This window comes from Triplophysa dalaica, chromosome 20 (genome assembly GCF_015846415.1).
Source record: "Triplophysa dalaica isolate WHDGS20190420 chromosome 20, ASM1584641v1, whole genome shotgun sequence".
Taxonomy (NCBI): Eukaryota; Metazoa; Chordata; class Actinopteri; order Cypriniformes; family Nemacheilidae; genus Triplophysa; species Triplophysa dalaica.
Window position 1 is genome coordinate 11,268,597 of NC_079561.1, and position 23,507 is coordinate 11,292,103.

A 23,507-nucleotide genomic window follows, 5' to 3' on the forward strand; every position below is an offset into this window, starting at 1 on the left:
TTCAAAGACACAGAGTGTATCTATTACTGTCACTTGGGCATTATCTGGATCAACACACCACAGTAAGTACATTTACTTTTAGTCAAATACAAATGAAACAAAAAAAAAGTTCATGGTCCCAACTAAAGCTTTTCCCTATGTAGTTCTTTGTAAAATTGATTTGCATGCCAAATCTGCTATGAGTAACAGTAGAATATCGGTCACATTAAGCAATGTGGTTAACTGATGCAGTGTGTCTTGTCTGTGCCAAGTGAGCGATAGACAAAATATTCTGTAAGCATGTTAGGCAGAGAGTTTGGCTCCCATACTCATTCTACCAATATTTGCTCTGAGAATTGTTATTTGCCTGTGAAGAAACACTATCATCTACTGCAGTAAAGACACTTTAATAAAAAAGCTATGTGCATCATTGGTTAATTTGTTAATAATGCGTTTTTTTTCCCCAAATAATATACTAAGGGAAAAACAAATCAAACTTTGAGTAAACAATAAATTTCATTAAAGAAAGTATATGAATAACACCTTATTAACTTATATTGATAAGTACAGTGCCATCCATCAAATCAGTAGATCTTGAAAAAAATATGACGTACAGTATGCCTTATAAACTCCTAAATCGTACCCCTTAGGTTGTTGCACATGTTTTTATTTAAAAAAAGTATATCCACTACAGGGGAGAGATCTTTAAAAGGCATTTTTCAACATTCAAGGCATGACGTTGCTTGCGATTGCGAATTATTTCAGCTTCTTCCTGAAATCTGTGACTGTATAAGTGTTTTTTTTTAAATTAAAAAATGTGAAATAAATCTAAATGGCTTATGAAAGTAGGCTAGTAATGTACCCAATAGTCTTATAGCTTTTGTGTACAACTTAAAATCAAGTTTTTTTGCAGTTTTTTGTGTCCGTATAGGAGTGGTTGCTATCAGAACTGCAAAGTGCGTAATATATACATAATATACATACATTTAAGATACAATAGATAATTTAAATAGTTAGTTGTGCATTATGTGTCACAAGCATATTTGGATGAGATGTTGTAAGTTTCCATAGTGATGGTCACTGTCCATGGTGCTGAAACAGAAGAAATGTATTAAACATAAAATTAAAAGAGCTTGGGATAAGATTATCTTTTGGACACTATGCATAAACTGCATTTTTTGATTCTGGATTGAATATCTAGCTGGTCCCTCTCTGCATCTCTGTGTGGTCTGGCTCTGGCAACAGATACAAAACAATAAATAGCATTCCATGCAAAGACTTTTCATTGTAAATTTGGCAATTATTAAAACAATTGTGTTAAAAATACCCAATTGAATTTTCGTTTTCCATGCTTTGCCAAAATACTGACATGCCATGATTAGCAATTAGTTATCGCACGGCACAATATTCCTCAACGCCACAGGACTTGAAATAAAGTGATGCCGCATGACACAGAGCTGTTTGAACTTTGAAGTATGATTTACTGTAGTGTTGGAGTGAATTTCTCACCGTAAATATTGGCAGACGAGCCCTTGGGCTGTCTGCTTGAACCTGTGGTTCCACAGTGAAACCAAATGGTCAACATCAGACCAAACTCCTCTGATCTCAGCTGAGAGATGTTCATAACGTACCAATCAGAATGGCGGAAGATCAGAGAGAGGCTCATATAATCTGCATGAAACGTCTTCCAGACGAGAGCGCAGAAAGATTTTATGACATGACAATCACCACCTCTTGCTGTGCATCAATGCCACCTCATTTTATTATTTTCTTTCAAACTTGATTCTCTCTCTCTCCTCTCTCTCTCAGTATTATATTAGTTTACACTTGAAGCATAAAATACAAGATTTCAAGGTATATGGCAGCATGGGTCTTGTTTTTGCTATTATGCCATGTGGCTTTCCATGTTGGGTGTTCATTGAAGTACACAACAGATTGCGATCTTTGACTGTATATTGTTTATCAATGTCTTCTGACTGGGTGGATGATTCAGCCCATATGCTCTCTGATTTAAATTCTAATAATCCTTTTAGGGCAACTGTGAATGTTCTGGCGTTCCTAAAATATTTGTGTTCTGCTATATTCATATACTCTGCCAGTGCCTCACATGTAGTCTGAAAATTTGTGCAACATCTCTTCCAACCCAACCTCTCTTCAACTTCGATTGGCCAAGTCTGCCATCAAAAGTCAATTATATTGCAGATCAAATGAACCCAAATTCAGATTTTTTTTCTAAGATAATTTTAACATGTTAAGAGCAATTTTAAGAGAAACATCTAAATTGATACTTAAACACAACTGAGAACTCTCTGAGAACTTGCACAAGACTATAGCATATTTTCTGAAAGAGACTCTTTCATCTTAAGCTGTTGAGTTGCTGCCCTTCCAATAATATTTTGCCAAGGAAGCTTGCTTTCATTTTCCCCACATGGTTCTCATTTTTGCATTTGTTTCTTTTTCCTTCTAAAAATGTACATCGTCTTTGAGTGTCAATAAATCTCAGTTTGTTCATTTTGGTTCAATCATTTGGATATTAAGTAAAGCGCATGTTCCATTAAGATATTTTGTAAAATCTCTACCACAAATATATCAAAACTTTATTTTTGTGAGTGGATGCAGCAAAATCGCTAACAAAAATGGTGGGGAAAATGCCAACAAATGTCACTCGCTGCTGAACGCTCTTTGGGAATTACCCTCTCGAGTTTGGTTTCTATGTAAAGTTTAGAATTTCAGCTGTCGTGTTCATCTATTCTCCACCTCGTCAATATAGCGGTAAGCCAATGGAGAGCGTTAATTCTTCTAAGCAATGGCCTGCTAGTACTACAACACCTCTGATGGACACTGTTCTGATATTTTTGCACCCTGAGATTCCAGATTTTCAAATATCTCAGCCAAATATTGTCCTATATAACGAACTATACATCAATGGAAAGCTATTCAGCTTTCAGGTGATGTATAAATCTCAATTTCGAATAATTTACCCTTATGACTGGTTTTGTGGTCAAGCGTCACATATTAAAATTGCCTACAGCTTATTTATGGTCCTTTTGTATTACATAACAAAACACTGGACATATTATTGTCTAGAATTTCTAGAATTGTACCATCAAGAATTAAGTATAAACATGTTCATGGAACATTTCGATTAGTTATTTTTAGTGCTTTTTGATTGTGTATTGTTCTGACATTTGTTTAGTTTCAAAACGGCAGGAAGTGCCATCCATCTCCAAGTTTTATATCTGCCCTGCCTTTCTGTCTGCAGGCGAACAGTTCCTGATGGAATGTCAAGTTACCACAGCCCTCAGCGACTGAAACGTTCAAGTGGCACAACAGTACACAATTGATAGAAAGTGTCACGACCTCTGTGATGCAAGAGACATGGATACGTGTATCAGAGGGAACATGCAACAGTGCGAAAGACATATGAATAAAGATACTTTTCTGGATGAAACTTTTGCCTTTATACCACTTATGTATTTTGCAGACACTTTTACCGCTTTAACTGACTTACAGTCAATTTATGTTATACATTTTAACTGCGTTCCCTTAAACCCACAATCGGTATGTTTATGCAAACCGAGCAGTAGAAACGACTACAGAATTTATGATCAAGAACTTATGATCAGCATCAACCTGGACACATAACTAAGCGCAGGTTTGGATTTGTACAGACTGGGATTTGGAACAAGACCTCCCAGCATTCCTCAGCGTGTTGTATTTCCTGGAACAGCCCAGACTCATCTGGTCCACGGTACTAAGTGAATTCCTTAGAAAACTCTTCGCAGATTTCGGAAGCATGTCTGTGTGGGACCTGCACAATGGGCCTATATCATTACAGTGTGGAGACAGTTTATGTTATGCAAACATACAGTCGACGTCCTTGAATTGAAGTGAAAATAGACTTGTTAAAATTCCCTATGCATTATTATTTACTTTAGCAGGAGCATTTTTAAAAAGCACAAAGAGGGATTTCTGGGCAAAGATGAAGTGCCTCTGAATAATTTGTTCTGAGGTTTTTCCATTTCGTCAGACTTTACAACATGAAACATTTAACATTCTGAATTCATTTTTGTGGTGAAAGAACTCTAGGGGATATTGTAAGCATATATTAACCACCACCTTTTCAAATTTTAACCTTTACTTTTTTGCTCACTTTAAGTGAAACTTCACCCAAAATGTTTAATTACTGTCATCATTTACCCTCAGATTGTTCCAAACCTGTATACATTTCTTTACATTGCTGAACACACAGGAATTAATGTGAAAGAATGTCTTACCCACTATTTACTGCCATAGTAGGGAAAATAAATACTATGAGAGTCAATGAGGGATGAGATTTGTCAGTCTCCCAGATATCTTCCTCTGAATGTCACGTTCAGAGCATCTGAGTAAATTATTTCTAATACGTTTTACAACTTTATATGTTTGTTAATTGATAAATAAAGCTGGTCCATAGCATAATGGCACTGATTTATACTGTTGATTTGTCTCTTCACACTTCAGGTTCTAATAACATGCCTGTGAAACATATCACGCCTTTTGCATCCATCAGTTAAGTTAACATCTAGGGCAATGTTTCAGTTCAAGTGACCTGGCTATAAATCATTATCGATTAATATAAGCGAGCTCGGTCACAGTTCCTTCACGCGGGCTTGTCCCTAAATCAATCCCAGCATGCCTCTTGTTTTTATTCTCGCATTACTGCACCATTGGAGAATTTTAAAAACAAGGGCAAGGTAATTGCTTTTAGGCGTAAAGGGAAATTTTGATCCCCCTATGACAATCTTTCACAGACAATTAAGCTTGTTGCCTTGTTGATCGACAGTCAGTACCGGAGAAGTTATCAAACTCATTCTAGATGCAGCTGACTGGAGCACTTTTATAACAAGCTATTTTATAACACTAATTCTCAGGTGTATGATCCACGCTTGTATGATATAATCTTTGTTCAATGAGTGATTGTTAGTAAGTAAACACAGTATATTGATGTACAGTGTGTAGAGAAGGAAAGATTAGAGAACTGAATACACTGAAATGCATGTTCACACACAGAGAGTGTTGTTGACTGATTACTTGCGACAGTGATGAATTGCTCTCTCTGTTGCCTGCTCAGAGATCACAGTGCAATAAAAGTTGACGTGAAATGAACTGGTTGACAACCAACTGTGCATCTGTACTGTGATGCATTTCCATGTTAACTTGATTTAATAATAAACAGTTTATTCAATTAGAAAAAAGTAGGACTTTTTTCAATTCCATTTGTTACATACACACACACAACAATACAACAATTACATACAATTACATGCAATTATATTTATACATAGACTACATCCAGAAAATTATGCTGTCAAATAGCAAAATATTCCAAAATTGTTGTCCTTCTTCCTTGTTTTGACGAGTTTTGACCTGTACCTGGACCTTGTGTTTTTGATTGTTTGCTGCCTGTCTCGACCCCTTTGCCTGTTTGCTGAATTACGATTTTTGGATTACCCTTTAAATAAAGCTGCACTTCGATCCGACCTTGCCTCCCAGATCCCTGTTTGTTTCTATAATATATGAGTGTGGCATTCTATGCATATACAGTATAGTTGCCCACACATACATATTCACACATACTATATATACATATATGTATAGTTAATTATTACCATTATTTACACATAAACATATGAATGGTTTCTTTGTCAACTACCCATATTTATATTAAAATATATATATATATTTTAAATGTAAACATTTATGTTGTGTATTTATATATGCATATACACGTCACACATACTGTAAATATATTATATAAACACATAAATGTTTATTTTGGAATTGATTAATCGCAATTAATTGATTTGATAGCACTACCAGAAAGTTGTAGACAAGGGGCAAGTTACTGCATTACAAAGTTTTTTATTTTCTTTTTGGAATATTGACACTGATCATAAGGAATATGGTATTGTAAAAGTCAATAGGGCCCAGCAGCGTCAGCTCTAAATTCCGTTTTTTTCTCTCATTTTTAGTATTTTCTTGTATTCAAGAGATTTCGATTGAGTAATTTAGTTTTTTAGAGGTCAGCTAGCCTGTCATTAATGATAAGTATTGTTGAATGCAGTTGTGCTGTAAAAATTCAATTTCCTCTTATAAAACCTGCTAAATAGTTTTGGTCCTATCCATTTATTTATAAAAAAAAACTTTATCAATTTGGCAAGAGTTTGGACAGCTGTCTTGAGGAGAGAGAGAGAGGTTTGATGTTAATGTCAAGAGGTCCTTTGCAAAACTAAGCAGACCGTCAGATGCATTTGGTTGGTTTGAAGATTTTGCCCAAACATAAATCTGGAACCATGTCCCAAATCTGTCTGAATCAATATGTCTTCGCTGAACATAGTTTTTCCTAAGTCTGAAACACATGAAATGCTGCTCTTGTTTTCCTGCATCAAACCTCAATCCAGAACAGGACAGTTAGAGAAGTTCATCTTTTGAAGGATCTTCTCCTATTTAGGAGCTGAGCTGTCAGAATAAAGACTGCACGCCATATCGTGCAGATATACTGTCCCACTCTCTCAAATATTCTTTCACACCAACATTCCTCTTTCATTCCAATGGATTCAGATGGATTAGGGAAGATCTACACTTTCGACCATGGACCAGCACCAAGGAACAAAGAAGTTTTTCACCAGATACCTTGCTTTTACTTCACACATTTATCAAGGAGAGTTGAAGGATGAAAAATTGTAGACTAGGTAGTGGACATGGTAGGAATGATAGATAGTTATTCTTTCCCTATGCAGTTAAATCTTTTCTTGTAATCCAATGATAAAATACATGATACCTCACATGTTTGTATGATATAATATACTTTGAAGGGTAGACAGATTTGTTTATCAGATAATTTATCAAAATGATTTTGACTGACTAGAAATGAGAGGCTAATCAGGCTTTGCCTGTTGTTTTATTTTATTTTTGGGTTTTTTCTTATCTAGTTGCTACGTTTTGTCTTTTGCCTTTGTCTCACGTCTGGTACCCCATTTAGGCTCTTAGTGTTGTTGATTACCCTCACCTGCTCCTCATTTGTGTTTCCCTCTATTTCAGCTCGTTTTGCCATGCTCTCCGTGTGGCGATGTAATTTGTTTGTACCATGTTTGCTCGTAGTGCTTGTAGTTACTTTTGATCTATCCTTTCGTAGGAACGAGGCATCCCGTGAGCTGGTTTGGACTTATTTTTCCCTTACAGCTCTCTTTTGGTTCTCGTGTTCCTTTTGGATTTACGATTGGATTATTCTCTCACGGAGTATCGACTAGCGGAGTTTTCCAGTTTTACGGTCTGAACCTCTCTCACGGAGGTTACAGCCGGCCGTGTTTCCTATGTTTCTTGTCAGGAGTGCCCTGCCGATTTATTGTTTGTTGCTGTGTAACCTTGTGCAAATAAACTGTATTATCCTCACCTGCATCTGAGTCCTTCTGAGAACCGTGACAGTACATCGCCACCAAAGATGGACTCAGCAGAAGAGGTCGATGTTCGCCATGCCGTCGCCAGCCAGGGAGTGCTTTTAGGACGTCAGCAGCAGGAGGTAGCGGAGATTCGTGTGGGCATCTCTACTCTCTCCCAACAACTCGCTGCTATCGCTCATCACCTTGACCAGAACCACTCTATATAAGCGGCAGCTTCAGCTAGTGCTGCACCGGATGAGACGGATGCAGTCTCTTCCTGCCGACCGGAGCCTCATCTCTATCCTCCAGTTACCTACGCCGGTGAGCCCACTTCCTGTCGCTCATTTCTCTCACAATGTTCTCTGACCTTCTCCCTACAGCCCTCCTGCTTTTCCACCGAGCAGTCGAAGGTAGCATTCGTGGTCATGCAGCTGAAGGGTGTCGCCAGGGAGTGGGGTACGGCACTCTGGGACAATAAGCATGCCTGCTGTGCTTCTTTTGAGTTGTTCTCCCAGGAGCTTAGGAAGGTGTTCGATCGGTCTGCACTTAACAGCGAGGCAGCTCGGTCGTTGTCCCTCTTACAACAGGGTTGCAGAACGGTCTCTGATTACTCCATTGAGTTCCGTACATTGGCTTCATCTTGCGGCTGGAATGACAAGGCTCTTTGGGATCGGTTCTTGCACGGATTAGCGGATCGTGTGCCGGACGAGATCTATTCTCTGGAGCTTCCTCCGATGCTCGACGGGCTGATACAGCTCGCTCTTCAGGTCGATTTTCGGCTGGGACTCCGTACTCAACAACGCGGAAGGGAAACAGTGGACGGGGAGTCCTCTAGCGCATTCAGGGATGTTTTCCAGTCCCTTTCTCTATCTCCGGAGGAGCCTATGCAGATCAGCCGTGCCCGGCTCACCAATCAGGAACGTCGTCGACGCCGGGCCAACAATTTGTGCCTCTATTGTGGCGATCCTGAGCATTTAGTGGCTGGTTGTCCACTTATTAAGAATCGTCCAGTCAGCTTGTCTTCTCGTGGGGTAAGCGTTTGCTCTACAGTTCCCCTATCTCACAGCCGGACTGTTCTTCCTGCAGTCATTCAGTGGAGGGGAGTTAGCCACTCGGTTATTGCCCTCATTGACTCTGGAGCGGAGGGTGATTTTATTGACATTGAGCTGGCTAAGAGGTGGAGGATTCCCATAGTACCTCTCGATCAATCCATTGCGGCTGAGACGCTCTGCGGCACGCCTCTCACACACATTTCTTCTACTACTGAACCTGTTTCGCTCACCACGTCTGGAAATCACACCGAGAAGCTTCAGTTTCTCCTGATTCAATCTCCCTCCGCTCCTATCGTGTTGGGTCACGCCTGGCTGACTAAACATAACCCTCTTATTGACTGGAGAAAGATTGTTGTTTGTGAATGGAGTGATTTTTGTGCTTCTAATTGTTTTAACACTGCTCTTTCTCCTTTGATTTCTTCTCCTCTGTTTCAGGAGGAGCCTGTAGATATCTCGGGGGTACCTAAATGTTATCATGATCTGAGAGCAGTTTTTAGTAAGTCCCGAGCGACATCTCTACCTCCACACCGCCCGTACGACTGTGCGATTGACCTTTTACCTGGCACTTCTCCACCTAAGGGTCGCCTTTACCCTCTTTCTGGTCCTGAAAGGGAGGCCATGGAAAGGTATGTGGCCGATTCCTTGTCCGGCATTATTCGTCCCTCTTCCTCTCCGGCTGGGGCGGGGTTTTTCTTTGTGGAGAAGGATGGTTCCCTTCGCCCTTGCATTGATTACCGGGGGCTGAACGACATCACGGTTAAGAATTGCCATCCTTTGCCGTTGATGTCGTCAGCTTTCGGTCTCTTGCAGGGTACTACCATCTTTACGAAGTTAGACTTGCGCAATGCTTATCACCTGGTCAGGATAAGGGAGGGGGGCGAGTGGAAGACCACCTTTAACACTCCCACAGGCCACTTTGAGTATCGTGTGATGCCTTTTGGCCTGTCGAAACGCTCCGGCGGTTTTCCAGAGACTCGTCAATGACGTGCTGAGGGACATGGTCGACCGGTTCGTTTTCGTCTACCTCGACGACATTTTGATTTTCTCGCAGAATGAACAGGACCATGTCCAGCACATTCGGCGGGTCTTAAGTCGGTTACTTGAGAATCGCCTGTTCGCTAAGATGGAGAAGTGTGTGTTTCACGCACGGTCGGTTCCGTTTCTGGGTTTTATCTTGTCGCCCGAGGGTATTCGGATGGACCCCAGTAAGGTAAAAGCAGTTGCTGATTGGCCTACCCCGGTTAATCGCAAGGCGGTCCAGCGATTCCTGGGGTGCCAATTTTTACAGACGGTTCATCCGGGGGTTTGGTCAGGTCGCTCTTCCTTTGTCAGAGCTCACCTCCACGTTGAGGCCGTTCGTGTGGTCAGAGCGGGCTCAGACTGCGTTTGATAGACTTAAGGGATAGACGAGTTCGTCTCTGCATGCCCGGTCTGTGCGACTAACAAATCTTCTAATCGACCCCGGCGGGACTCCTGCATCCGTTACCCACCCCTTCGAGACCCTGGTCCCACATTGCCTTGGACTTCGTCACGGGACTTCCTCCGTCCTGCGGCAATTCCGTGGTCCTCACTGTGGTGGACAGGTTCTCGAAGGCGGTACATTTATTCCCCTCCCTAAACTTCCGTCTGCTAAAGTAACTGCTAGCATCGTCCTTAAGGACGTTTTCCTTATCCATGGCCTTCCCGTGGATGTGGTTTCTGACCGGGGCCCCCAGTTTGTTTCTAAGTTTTGGGCTGAGTTTTGTCGTCTCCTGGGGGCCACTGCCAGTTTATCCTCTGGTTTAACCTCTGATGGTTGTATGTTACGTGTGCATTGCGTTAGATTAGAGGTCTTCAACTACTTTTCTTTGAGGGCCAGATTCCAAAAGTATAAATAGGATGCCGGACAATTTTTATCATATCCTCATATCTTCTGTTATTTTGTATTTCTGTTTTTTACTGCATTTTGTTCCTTTTATACTGTTTTTGTTGCTGTTACTTATAGGCCATATATTATAACATGCACACAAATATCGCATCCAATATTTGTGCCATTTCATGATATTAAAGTAAAAGGGATATTGTCGTTTTAATTGTATTGTATATTCCTTAATGGGTTACTTTACCCCAAAATTGCTACTAATTTACCCAGAGTCTTCCATTACATCCAAGATGTGGGTGGCATTGTTTTTTCAAGAAGATATATATGAAGATATTTGGTTTAATTAATTAATGCGAAATCAATTAAAAAGTAATCCCTGCCCCTTCTGACATTAAATTAGCGTCTTCTAAAGCGAGTCAATTGATCTGTGCAAGAAACTGAACGCTATCATCACATCTTCGGGTGAATTCCAATCGCATTGATGTGCCCCACGCACTTACAGGGCAGATCCTTTGTTTAGTGAGAGTTCTGGGGGGAGATGAGCTGTTTTTCGTAAATGTTATGTTATACATAATGAATAGAGTAATAAAAACAACACCGTTTTCCCCTTATCTGAGACAACCGTTCATGTGGTGTGCCCTTCCTACAGTCAGCCTACTTTCAAGGGCACAAAACGCGTTTTAGAACACGACCTATCGCGTGCGCAAACCGATTGCCTGTGGCTGTGCAATGCATTGCTGATTATAACGATGTAAATTACATTAAGTTTCTTGGATTGGCCGATCAAATCAAATCATTATAAGCCACAGGAATTAATCATATTGAATTTAGCAGCGTTTTGGAATTTTAAAGATGTGGCATCTCAGCAGCATTTAAAGCAACTTGAATTTAAAGCACACCATTCTTAAAGTCTCTCCAGTTATTTGAAATGTTAAGGCGACCAGTTGACTAGCCCTACTTTACATGCATATGTCCGACGTTCGCGTGTATTCAGATTTATAATAAGTCCCCACTATGCCACTAGTCGTGGCCTAAGCCCATCGGTGGGACTGCTGTTCTGGACATTTTACAGAATGTCCTACAGGTCAGTCCACCCTTACTGCCCTGCGTGAGATGATTGTGACCTGCGACTTTGGCATGCTAGCAGATGAAATGATTAGAGATCAGATTGTCAAAGGACATACACTCCACGCATACAGGAACATCTGCTATTGGAAACGGATCTCACTCTGCAAAAGGCCTTTACTACCGAAAGACAAATTGAGTCTGCTGTTGCTGATGCTAAAGCTATGCAGCGCACTGAAACTTCTGTTAAAATGGTGCATAATGCCTCACGTGATCTGTGCAAAACAGCGATGTCGGCAGATACCTCTTACACGTAAGTCCACAGCTTCTCATCAGATGCCATCAAATGAAACACAGAAAAAATGGATACAACAACATGCTACCGTTGTGGCACTACATCACATTTAGCAAACTACCCCAAATTCCCAGCTAAATAGTCAAAATGCAGACAGTGTGACTATTACAGTTTTAGGGTGCCTTTCCATTACTGCCACATACCAGTGTGTAATCATAAACAGGCTTTATTCTACATTGTGACAGGCGGAACACCAATACTTGGCATGGATCTCTCACCGCTCTGCATCTTGATTTAAGGAATGGATCTGTTGCATCTTCTGCAGAGAACTGTTCTGAAACATCTTATCACTACAAGCCCGGCCCATGCATTGTTTGATCCATCGTTACCAACAACAGTCACTACGTATGTTTCAGATAAGGGCATTGGAGCTGTGCTTACCCAGTGTCATGGCACAGTTGGACTGCAAAAGGAAGTACTGTACAACAGAGTAGGTGGCCCTGGCATGCGTTTGGGCCACCGAAAAATGGTATACTTACCTTTGGGGCCTCCATTTTACTCTTTGCACTGAACACGGCCCCTTGTCTACGCTGCTTTCCACGAAGGGCCTGGACACAGGCATGAGGATTGCTTAATGGTCTGCGTCTTGTGTTTTAATTACAGCCTGAAATACAAGCCTGGTAAAGATAATGTGACTGCTGATTGTCTGTCCAGTTCAATTCCAATTCTTTGACAGGTTAAGGCTTGTATTGAAAAGGGGTGGTGTCAGAGCACGAAATGCTCAGCTTTTGCTACTTTTTATCGTTTCCGGAATGAGCTGTCTGTACATGATGGGCACATAATTCGTGGCACTCATCGAGTGATCGTTCCAGAAGCGTCAAAGTCAAAGTTCAACCAGTTGGCACAAGCAACACATCAAGGGATGCTGCACATAAAGCAACAGGTGAGAGAATTGTATTGGTGGCCTGGCATGGACTGTCAAGTGGAAAATGCCATCAAATCCTGTACCACCTTGCCTCCAGCATGATGAAACTGCCAATACTCATGTAGCGCCACTATGTCCTGTGCCTTCTCCATCAACAGCATGGGAAAAGCTGGCCATTGATGTGGATGGGCCCTTGAATAATGATCCTCAAGGATGTGGCTTACCTATGACACTCACTGATTACTACAGCAAATGGCCAAAGATTGTGTTCGCACCTGACATTACATCTGCAACTGTTGTGAAGTTCCTGTCTGTTGTATTCAGCCATGATTGAAATCCCCTTGAACTTGTAACTGACAATGTCTCGCAATTTGTTTTGGCTGAGCTTGAGACATTCCTTACAGACAGAGATGTCAAGCACTACCATATCTCTATCTATTACCCACAAGCGAATGGTGAGATCAAACGCTTCAACAGATTGTTCAAAGAATGTGGTGGGAACTTTGGGAATGTAGCCGGGCCGGGGTCTCAGGATAATGTGAGAGTCTCCAGGCCTGAACTATAGGCAATCAGTGGACACGGTGAATGCTTGTAAGTCCCCTAAACCTCTTGATAGAGGCGAGCATCTTCATCATAAGAGCGGCATCTCCCGGGGCACGAAATGGAGCCTCTGGAGGCTCACCAGGACCAAATCGAGGTCCCAAGAGGGTACGGAGCGTGGATGAGACGGATTCCGACTTCTCGCACCTCTGAGGAATCGAATGATCAGGTCCTGCTGTCCCAGACACTTCCCAGCGACAGGTTCGTGATGAGCGGCAATGGCGGCTACATACACTTCAGTGTGGAAGGGGAGAGATAACTCTCAAGTCTCTCTTGTAGGAAGGGCAACACATTCCCGATCTAGCAACTCTGGGGGTCTTCTCCTCGAGAAGAGCACCAGGACGAGTAGAGGCGCCACTTAAAGGCGTACAGTCGCCTAGTGGCAGGAACCCTAGTCTGAGTGATGATCTCAAGGGGGTAGGCCACTCAGGATCTCCTCGATCCATCCAGAAGCCACACATGGGGGTTCCAGAGGTCTGTTCTCGGATGCCACAATGTACTCGTCCCCTGCGAAAGAAGGTCCTTCTTCAGGGGAATTGGCCAAAAGGGAGTTGTCGTCAGGAGCATTAGCTCCGAGAACCAAGTGCGGCTGGGCCAGTACGGCGTAACTAGTAGCACTTGATGCTTCTCTTCCCTGACCTTGCACAGGACCTGTGCAAGGAGGCTCACTGGGGGGAAGGCGTACTTCCGCTTGCCCCGCGACCAGCTGTGCGCTAGGGCATCCATCACAGCACCTGCTGGGCCCCTCCTCGATGTCTTCTTCTGTGGAGCCGCCTGGGTAGGCTGGAAGGCGGCCGGGTCGTGGCGGGGTAGGATGTCTGCTTCTTCAATACCGAGAACTCTCGACTGTATCACCAAACAGCTCCCCTTGCGAGTTTGGCACGTCGAGAAAGCGAACTATCTCAGCGTCGCGCATCTGCCCAAGGTTGAGCCGGAGGTGTCTCTCATGGGCCACTAGTGTGGACACCGTCGACCCATGGCCCACACTGTTACGATGGTCGCTCATAGGGGGAGGATGGTGCTAACGCGGAGTTCCTGCATAAGTCCTTGGGTCGGTCTTACCCTCGTGGAGCTCAACAACGCCTCGGCCTGCAGGATGGCCTTGGCATGAAGAGTGGAGGCAGCTTGGCCCGTGGCAGTGCAAGCCTTCAACACCAAAGATACCAAAAGCGACGGAGATAATTTGATTGGATGCACTTCCGTGAAAAATAGCACCGGGCCGAGCATGGCTTGGAAACGTGAGCGTTGGGGAAGGCGGTGTGCTGCTTTTTGCCTACTATATAGTAAGGACGTTTGCAATTTTAGATTCAGCCTAAGTTGCTTACTTGTGATCCTGAAGTATGTTTCTGTAAATATACAACAACTTCAAAATCCTGCTATTAATTTAAGATGCGTTCTTCAGATTATAAGAGACTTTTTTGCTGCAAGTCGCCAGTGGGCGTTTTAGTTTAATCCATAAATATAAACAACTTGCGTTTATAAACACACATGCACATTAACATATTATAACAAATATATTCTTTCCGCACAATTTGTATTATAGCAAACTGTTCTGGTTTATTGTAATTTTAGGCTCCCAATCCTAATAACAATAATAATATACCTAAATTAAATATACTTAGATGGAATAATTTACAGTTTCTGACAATCCACTGACATCAGTGTACATTGCATAAAGAAAAACTTGTGATAATACCATGTAACTTAATACCGTTTTTCTCTTTAATTTTCCCTGTAGTATTATTCAATTTTATAAATGTCTGTATTATTATGTATCTAAAGCTGCTATGCAACAATGAAAATTGTGAAAAGTGCTATATAAATAAAATTGAATTGCACGTGTGTTTGTTTCCAAACGAGTTTGAATCCGTCCCAATATCTTCTCTTATAGTTCTTGGTTACTTCATATTTTAAAATAATATTCCGAAAAAAAACAAGCATTTTAATAAAAAATAGGATAGAGGCACGTAAGAAGCTATGTAATTAGGCAAAGGTTATGACATGTGTATTTTTTCATAGTTAAATTTAGATTATGCTGCCACCTAGAGTAGACACCACATTAGTAAACGCATACAAATCGTTTTGAAATCGTAAATTAGTTCATTTATTAGCTACATATTCATTATAACGTATTGCTTTTTTCCTGATAGATCAGTTAACAGCAAAATTAATCACATTCTAAAAATATTGCACTTTCTGACAGCTGACAAACGGGCATGTTTTACCTCATGCGTCGCTGCGCATACCGATCCTCTTATGACATCACGTTTCCGTGTGCTCTCGGGGTACTTTGTCGTCACACGCCGAACGGTCTGCGCAGTGCAGTTGGTGGTGGTTGGCATGACAACATGCACACGTTGGGGCTAGTTGTCTCACTCGTTTGTGTTTTCAGTCATGTCCAAAAATAGGGTAAGACATTTTCACTAATATTTAAACGTGAATGATTCATTTTTTCGCGTGATATTCTGTGCTTAAGCCGAAAATTATTGTCGCATGCTACCAAAATAAACGTTAGTATTTAGTAAATAAATGTCTGCTGCGTTATGGTGACAACATGCAGCAATTTCCAATAAACTTACTCTTCTCAGCAGACAGCTGCACATAAAGGTTACCAGAAGAAAAAGGAGGGGTAAGTCTGTCAAATTAACGATGTATCTACTGTTACCTATTTTGTTTTCCTCACATTAAAACGGATGATGAAAATAGATGACAAAATTATATACTGGATAAATATGAATGTACAGTATATATACAGTATGTGACTTCATTTTGATCTTAGGGAGGGGAGGAGCTGTATAAGGTACAGATGTGGTCTGACCAACACCATCCAGGACATCCTTAACCACAGACCAGGCTGGGTAGAGGTTAAAGAGTGAGTGATGTCCAGCATTCTCCTTGTACCCCCGGCAGTGTGTTTACCCTTAATCCATTTGTGTGCCTGATTCATCTACACAGAGATGGCGAATGGGACTTTAACTGGTGTGATGTTGGCTGGCTGAGAGAAAACTTTGATCACTCTTACATGGGGGAACACGTGAGAATATGTCACTTCCGCAACCACTATGAGGTCAGTCTTGCACCCTACCTAAAAATGCAGAAGAATTATCTGAAAGTAATGAATGTATTAAAATATATTAGACACGTACAATTTCCCACCTGTAAAATAAGTTGTTGTGATGCGTTTTACAGTTGACCCGTAAGAACCTGATGGTGAAGAACCTAAAGAGGTACAGGAAAACTCTGGAGCGAGAGTCAGGCCGCTTGGAGGCGAGCAAATGTGACTTTTTCCCCCGTACATTTGAACTGCCAAGTGAATATCACATATTTGTGGAAGAGTTCAAGAGAAACCCAGGGAGCACGTGGATCATGAAGCCAGTTGGTGTCCAAAAACTGAAGTGTTTTTTTTAACATCTAACAAGTACCTTGTGCGCAGTACTGACAAACAGGTGATGCATTGTTACAATATCTTCCCAAAACAGGTGGCAAGATCACAAGGGAAAGGCATTTTTCTCTTTCGAAAACTTAAAGATATCACAGATTGGAGGAAGGTAATCTAAATTTGACGTCTTTCATCTTTTTCATTATTTGCTTTTTGGAAAAAAAAGGAGATTTTTGATTCTCCATGCAGCGATGGGATGCTCATTCTGTTGTTTTTCTAGGATGGGACCCGATCAGAAGAACAAAAAGAAGAGGCTCAAGTTGAGAGCTATGTTGCTCAGCGTTATATTGAGAACCCGTACCTCATTGCTGGTATATCGGATGTTTGATCTTTATTTGCTTTAGCCCGAATTTTATGGTCATTAATGAATCATATTTATCTCTATTACCAGGAAGAAAATTTGACCTTAGAGTCTATGTTCTTGTAACATCAGTAAGTGAGCTATATTAATATTTAAAAAATCATTTTATTGCTTTTTTACTCACAAAACTTCTGTGTGCTGTTTAGAGCTGATAGTGATGCAGAATTTACATATGACAGCTGCGAAAAACACTGTTGTGACAATGTTTTTTTCAGTATGTTCCTTTGAAGGCTTGGCTTTACCGTGAGGGTTTTGCACGATTTTCCAACACAAGATTTTCGCTCAGCAGTATAGACGATCAATGTATCTTTTGCACATATTTCTGGATTACACATGTAGACTGTTTATTACCATGTTTTATTGTATGAGAACAGCAATGGAATTTGCTTGTTTATCCCTTATACTTAATGTCTCAGATGTACATCTCACCAATGTTGCCGTGCAAAAAACAGCTCCTGATTATGACCCTGAGAAGGTTTGTAGAAGGTACAGTACATAATGTAGTGTTATGTTTATTTAAAAAAACGGGTAATCTCTCTCTCCTATTTATAGGGTTGCAAGTGGCAGATGCATCAGTTGCGGCGGTATCTGACAGCTAAACATGGTTTGGACACAGTGCAGACTCTGTTTCAAGAAATTGACAACATATTTATACGCAGCCTGCTTAGTGTACAAAAGACAATCATCAATGACAAACACTGTTTTGAGTTGTACGGATACGACATATTACTGGACCAGGATCTAAAGCCGTAAGTCACTAGTTTGTGTTAAAGAATCTAGTAAAATATGTAGATTGATGAGTGCAAATCTATTTCTGACTTCTATTGGCTCAGACATGTTATGCCCAAAAGCTCCCTTCATTATAAATCGAGCAATAAAATGTATCCACACAAAAAACTTTTAAATAACAAAACCTGATGATTTACATCCATTGTTAAGTATTTTACCTTTATGGCTGCCAAGAGCAACTGACAAACTCAAATCTGTTGCCCGCATGTACATTTCACATTTCAAGTACATGTTGTACTAAAAAAGTATTTTATACTTGTTATCGAGCAGGTGGTTGATTGAAGTAAACGCCTCACCCTCCCTCACAGCCAGCAGTCAGGAGGACTTTGACATGAAATACAGACTGCTGGAAGACACGCTGCACGTTGTAGACATGGAGGGCCGGTAAGATTTGACAAAATGATATAGAATTACAAGCAAACACAACTGATTCCTCTCGGACACTCTTGTCAAAAACACTTTAGTCTGACAGGCAAGGAGAAGAGGATCGGAGGATATGACCTGATGTGGAACGATGGACCTGTCTACAAAGATGACGGCCTGGAGGCTCTCGGGGGTTCTTATCTTATAGCAAACACACACCTTGGTTAGTGTTTGAGATTTGGGGCTATAACACACTTAATGTCCACTTCATTTAAATTTTTTACACATCATTTAATTTAAGTATAGAAATTGGCATTTGCAAGCCAAGTAAACACACTTTTGATGTTTTTAGCTACCTTTTGTGCTATGTTTTGTGTGTTAAAGTAGACTTATCTACACATAACTTTCCTTTTCTGATGGACATGGGATTTGTGCTGTTTTGACTTTAGAAAGAGGGCACCAAGTTTGTCCTAAATTAAATTATTGCAGCATTTGATTCATATTTTAAATCACTTGATCTTTTTTATACAGGCTGTGTGAATGACAGAGAAAAGCAACTTCAGCAGATTTTAAAGCCTTTCCCAGGACAGAAGAAGCACTGGCGGATCTAGGGGTGGGCCCAGAGGGTCACTGGCCCCAGTTTAAATCTAATTGGCCCCTGAAGTGCCCCTGTCCTCTCAGGGCCTCTGTGGCCTACACCTGTGCGTTTCGTCGATCGGATCACATGAATGAAGGAATGAGGCATTTTTTTAGCGCTTTATTGTGTATTGCTATTCACTCAAAGCGCTTTACAATCAAATGAGAGGGGTCTCTCCACTTCCACTAGTGTGCCGCATCCACTTGGATGATGCAATGGCATCAATGTACGACGTTAAATATAGGTGTAAACGGTGTGTGAAACGTTTCGAGCTTGTCGACTTCCTGGATCCGCCACTGAGAAGATATGACAACATGAGTCATTACTATCATGACAGACTGTGACAACTTGTAGAATACCCTCAGGTGTTTAAATATGGATTTAGAGTGCATTTATTCGTATTTTAATACAAAGGTTTACATGGTACCCACTTTGTCTTTGATTAGTAACAAGAAAACAGTTCAATGAGAACACAACTTTTGGTAGAACTTTAAGGTGCTATTTGTTAACAAGTAGTTAATGCATTAGCTAGCATGAACTAACAATGAACAATACTTACTGAATTTATTAATATTATTCATGTTAATTTCAGCATTTACTAATACATTAATAAAATCTAACGACTTCACTGTTAACATGAGTTAAAGCACCATGAACTAACATGAATAACTTTATTGACCTGTACCAAAATTGACAAGGATTAATTAATGCTGAAAAACTAAATTGTTCATTGTTATCCAATGTTAGCGAACGCATTTACTAATGTTAACTAATAAAACCTTATTGTGAAGTGTAACCCAACTTTCACTTTAACCTTCATTATTATTTCTGCATGAAATAAATTCTGTAGACATATACTGATGGTGTAATGAAAATGGTTTATTTGTTTTTCCATAAAAATAGCTGCATTAAACTATACCAAAATAAATGCACAATTTGACAAAGAGCAAAAGTTCATTCTCTGAGTTTGTTTTGCCTGATAATGGATCAAAACAAAATAAAATGATGCTACATACATTTTATATGAAAATGCAGTGCCACGTATGGCTTTACTCTGCATCATCCAGCCTCAAGTGCAATATTAGACAATATAATCTAAAAGCCACTATCATCATTGTTCCTTTAAAAACAAAACATGCCATCTGAGAGTCGATGTAACAACCTGAAAAGTTCTCAAATAAATAAGTCTACAAACACAGACAACCTCAGGGCTTATAGCTCAGGTCCAGCTCCATCAACAAAAACTTCCATCACAAAGCTACCAACTTAACTTACCATAAGTCATCCAAATATCACTATTTCACCACATCTAAAACATAAATAACCCTTTGTTATATGTTCAAAAATGTAAAACAACGTATTACACAGAACATTCTAGTCTTATGATAAAGTAAACATACAGCAAAACAGTGATAAAAAGATAATAAATTATTATATAAACAACAATAAGTCCTTGCGAATAACACATTACAAAAATACACACTGCCATTACAAAACAATCAATATTCATCTTAAAAATATACATTCTTTGACCAATAGTGCTTAGTTGTCATACGTCACAAATTGACATTCTCAGTCGTTTCCTCCATCACATGAAAGATATGTCCATGCATACATATTTAAAGTATGCTTCAATTAAATAAAGAGCTCATTTTACACAGAATTTGTGGGTAAGTAAAGATAACCTCCTTGCAAGTAATGGACAGACAAAATTAATATTTTTAAAGAAATGGACTTCCTATTTGAAAACAACGAAGTGCCATGATTTGTTCTTATTTTTATCTACCAAATAACTACAATAATTTGAGGAATGTTGGCATGATCTGTTCTTACAGTATGAGATATTGTAATGTTTTGAGGCTGTTGCAAATGCAAAACCAAACAATCCTGAAAATGACAAAGCGCTAACTACTTTGCATACTGAGCATTTTTTATTTTGCCAGTATTTTTGGCAGGTGTGGATTTAGCATCACAGCTGTCAGCCACAGTTCTTTTAGCTCTAATTCGTAGTTCCCCCGTTTCGGCTCTCTGCCCATCTCTAACCCCTCTTTTCACCGGACCACCACCATCACGTTTACCAGCGCCAGCAACCCGCTTATCAGCACTCCCGCATTTCACTCCCAAGGCCTGATCCTTCTGTCTATCCATCTCGTTCCACCTCCCGGTCTTTCCTTTTCCACTTGTAGGATGGGATTTGCCTGGATTAAGTTCCTGAGACGCTCGCCGCACATTTCCTGTAGCCTGCATGTGCTTCTGGTGGACTCTTGTGGCTTGAGGACTGAGCAGGTGCTGGTTTTTGGATGTGTTGTGGTTTTCGGAGGCTGAGGCCCTGCTTTCACTGCTGCTCCTCAATTGGGTGTTCGCCGACGGAGCTCTGTGCTCAAGCAAAGGACTGAGACGGGAGTGTCGCTGGTATGCGTACACAGAGCAGCTGCCATTGCAAAGCGGGTAGCGGATGTGGCAGTGAGGGCAGACAGGGCTGGAGAGTTGAGAGGACGACGGGCTGCCGGTGGAGGAGACGAGGGTCAAAGGAAATGCCCGCTGACCCTGTCGAAGGCTTTTGGGGGAACTGAGACGCGTCGGAGGGGCGGTGTGAGGCCTGGGGCGGTTTGCCGATGCACCAGGAGCGTGCCCTCTTGCAAGGATTATGGGTACGCTGTGCCGTCCGCTCTCAGTCTGAATGCTTTGAATCTGGTGCCATTCCAGCTGCAGGAGGCGTTCCAGATACTTCTCCATTTGCCCTACAGGTTTAGGCCTCGGAGCCCGTTTGCCTTCTGTGTTGAGGAAGATGGCGAGCTGCCTCAGGCTCCACGTGTTGAACGGAGGTGGCAGGAAGTCCGGGTAGCCGTAGATGTCGTCATCATCATTCTCCAACATCGTGGGTCCAGGAATTTGGGGATATAGGTCCATGGTGTTGATCACCTCCGCACGGAGGTTTAGCTGAGGTGGAGTGCAGGGGGAAGGCAAGACAGGGAGCCTCTCGGAGTCAGACAGGTCACTGGCGCTGTCTGTGTCATCCTCCTTGTGTTCCATGAGGCGGAGGGCTTCCAGGTGCGAAACTTGTTTTTGCAGGGAAATTGAATGCAGTACTGGTTGAGGAGCCAAAGGCAGTGAGAGAGCGCGCTTGCTTTTCTCCAAGGAAACATGGCTCTGGACCATCTCACTACAGCAGTGAGACTCAAGCTGTATCTTCTGTCTCTCTTGTCTACGCTCTGCATATGAGAGTTTGGGACGGATGGGCCTCAGGTCAACCTCGGCCTGTGTGCTACAACAAGAATTTTCTTTATTTATATGTCAAATGTCGTGATATGTGATATTTTATTAATATATTATTACATGACTTCTGATGCGGGTATAATGAATCCACAGTTGGAGAACTGTAATATTATGATGACTTCTTTTTCAAGTGACGATTTAACAGTTATCACGGCTCTATAGATGAAAAATAGCCTATTTGGCTAAGTCACATTTACATTCATAGCCAAGTTCATTAATGTGCACCCATTTTGGGTGGTGATATTTGGAAGAATGTCAGTAACCAAACAGATCATGTTTACTGCCATGGTAGGGAAAATAAATACTATGGGAGTCAATGGGGGACTTCTTCCTAATATCTTTCTTTGCGTTTAGCAGAACAAAGGAATGTATACAGGTCTGGAACAATCCGAGGGCGAGTAAATGATGGAAGAATTTTCATTTTTGGGCAAACTATCCCTTTAAATATAAAACTCACCCACGTAACTTGCAAGTGCCAGTAGTTGGACTCTTAGCTTTCTTTGGTTTGATTCCATTTTGGACCTTTTAAAAGACCACAAGAACATATTTAAATGGTTCTCAACATTAATCTATAAAAAGAAATATGATGTATACAAGAAACTTACAGTTTCAGCTTTGGGCAGAGGATCCTTCTCTTGTCCTCTCGTCACAGTTTTTTTAACAGCTTTTTTATTCTGGTTCACGTTTCCTCCTCGCTTATTATTGCTGCGAATAAAGCATCATTCCTCAGGCACATTTTCTGTCGTTTCTGTAGTTTTCATAATAACTTGCTCTATTCAAACATACCTGGCAACAACCCCAGTGTTTTCTGCATTTTTCGTTCTAACCTTCTCCTTGGCTGGCAGCCTCTTCAGTGTCGCAGACGCAGACCGTTCCTGCATGATGGATCCCATCGTAATAATTAATACTACGTAGTGTAAGATCGCAGTCGCGAAGCTCTCTTCTGTGCCCAAAAATGTCCCATTTGTGAGCGCGTAGACGTATCGCACAGCTTAAGAACAAAACTGGAAAAAGAAAGCGATATGACACTGGTTTATTATTATAGTTTGCATGCAAGCACACGAAAGCAACAATTTATTAAACCGCGCCGTTTCTTACCGTTTACGTTTAACACGGACAGCTATCAGCGTTGCGTCTTAGTTATGAAGTCCCAAACATCGTGCAATATGAGAAACGCGTTGAAATCTGTTACTACGCATCACTTCAACTGCTCGTATAGTGTTGTTTACCTGCTGCTTTATATGTCGCATCACCGTCTCCGTGATCCTCAGACAGGCATGATGGGAATTGAAGTTTAACGTGAAGCGCGTGCCACAAGCGCGTTATTTTCGCGAGCACATCTGCATATCACAAACAAAACATGGCAAACGTAATATACGCGTAGGTCTATATACGTGACCGCTGTTGTAGGTACGTGACAATAAATTCCCCACAAAGTAAACAG

The 23,507-nt window shown here is 41.2% G+C and overlaps 2 protein-coding genes across 6 annotated transcripts; one reads left to right on the plus strand and one right to left on the minus strand.

Moving 5' to 3' along the window:
- Window positions 1-15,458: 15,458 nt before the first annotated feature.
- ttll9 (tubulin tyrosine ligase-like family, member 9) lies at window positions 15,459-19,621 on the plus strand. Of its 4 annotated transcripts, none has more exons than XM_056732576.1 (14): window positions 15,459-15,607; window positions 15,787-15,827; window positions 15,978-16,070; window positions 16,154-16,265; window positions 16,388-16,573; window positions 16,678-16,746; window positions 16,858-16,948; window positions 17,029-17,069; window positions 17,214-17,301; window positions 17,415-17,473; window positions 17,551-17,602; window positions 18,096-18,171; window positions 18,252-18,373; window positions 18,682-19,621. In XM_056732576.1, the coding sequence occupies exons 1-14, from the start codon at window positions 15,593-15,595 to the stop codon at window positions 18,759-18,761; spliced, it is 1,125 nt and encodes a 374-aa protein (XP_056588554.1). In that variant the 5' UTR covers window positions 15,459-15,592; the 3' UTR covers window positions 18,762-19,621. The 4 variants fall into 4 exon arrangements, with proteins under 4 accessions (XP_056588554.1, XP_056588553.1, XP_056588551.1 ...); XM_056732575.1 differs by having other exon boundaries at window positions 15,461-15,607; window positions 17,214-17,241; window positions 17,551-17,747; window positions 18,058-18,171; window positions 18,682-19,616; XM_056732573.1 differs by having other exon boundaries at window positions 15,463-15,607; window positions 17,551-17,747; window positions 18,058-18,171; window positions 18,682-19,613.
- A 24-nt stretch (window positions 19,622-19,645) lies between these two features.
- fam217ba (family with sequence similarity 217 member Ba) lies at window positions 19,646-23,423 on the minus strand. Of its 2 annotated transcripts, none has more exons than XM_056732570.1 (5): window positions 23,293-23,423; window positions 22,850-23,067; window positions 22,669-22,768; window positions 22,521-22,585; window positions 19,646-22,052 (listed from the first exon to the last, which is right to left on the minus strand). In XM_056732570.1, exons 2-5 carry the CDS (start codon window positions 22,954-22,956, stop codon window positions 20,696-20,698), a joined length of 1,629 nt encoding a protein of 542 aa, XP_056588548.1. In that variant the 5' UTR covers window positions 22,957-23,067; window positions 23,293-23,423; the 3' UTR covers window positions 19,646-20,695. The 2 variants fall into 2 exon arrangements, with proteins under 2 accessions (XP_056588548.1, XP_056588547.1); XM_056732569.1 differs by having other exon boundaries at window positions 23,162-23,299.
- Between the last annotated feature and the right edge of the window lie 84 nt (window positions 23,424-23,507).

Excerpts from the sequence above, each read along its gene's own strand:
- fam217ba (XM_056732570.1), bottom strand. The coding sequence starts at position 22,956 with ATGGGATCCATCATGCAGGAACGGTCTGCGTCTGCGACACTGAAGAGG. Across the intron at positions 22,769-22,849 it reads AACACTGGGGTTGTTGCCAG|CAATAATAAGCGAGGAGGAA; the intron begins GTATGTTTGAAT and ends CTTTATTCGCAG. Across the intron at positions 22,586-22,668 it reads CTCTGCCCAAAGCTGAAACT|GTCCAAAATGGAATCAAACC; the intron begins GTAAGTTTCTTG and ends GTCTTTTAAAAG.
- ttll9 (XM_056732573.1), top strand. Across the intron at positions 16,071-16,153 it reads GGCTGGGTAGAGGTTAAAGA|AGATGGCGAATGGGACTTTA; the intron begins GTGAGTGATGTC and ends TCATCTACACAG. Across the intron at positions 16,266-16,387 it reads ACTTCCGCAACCACTATGAG|TTGACCCGTAAGAACCTGAT; the intron begins GTCAGTCTTGCA and ends TGCGTTTTACAG.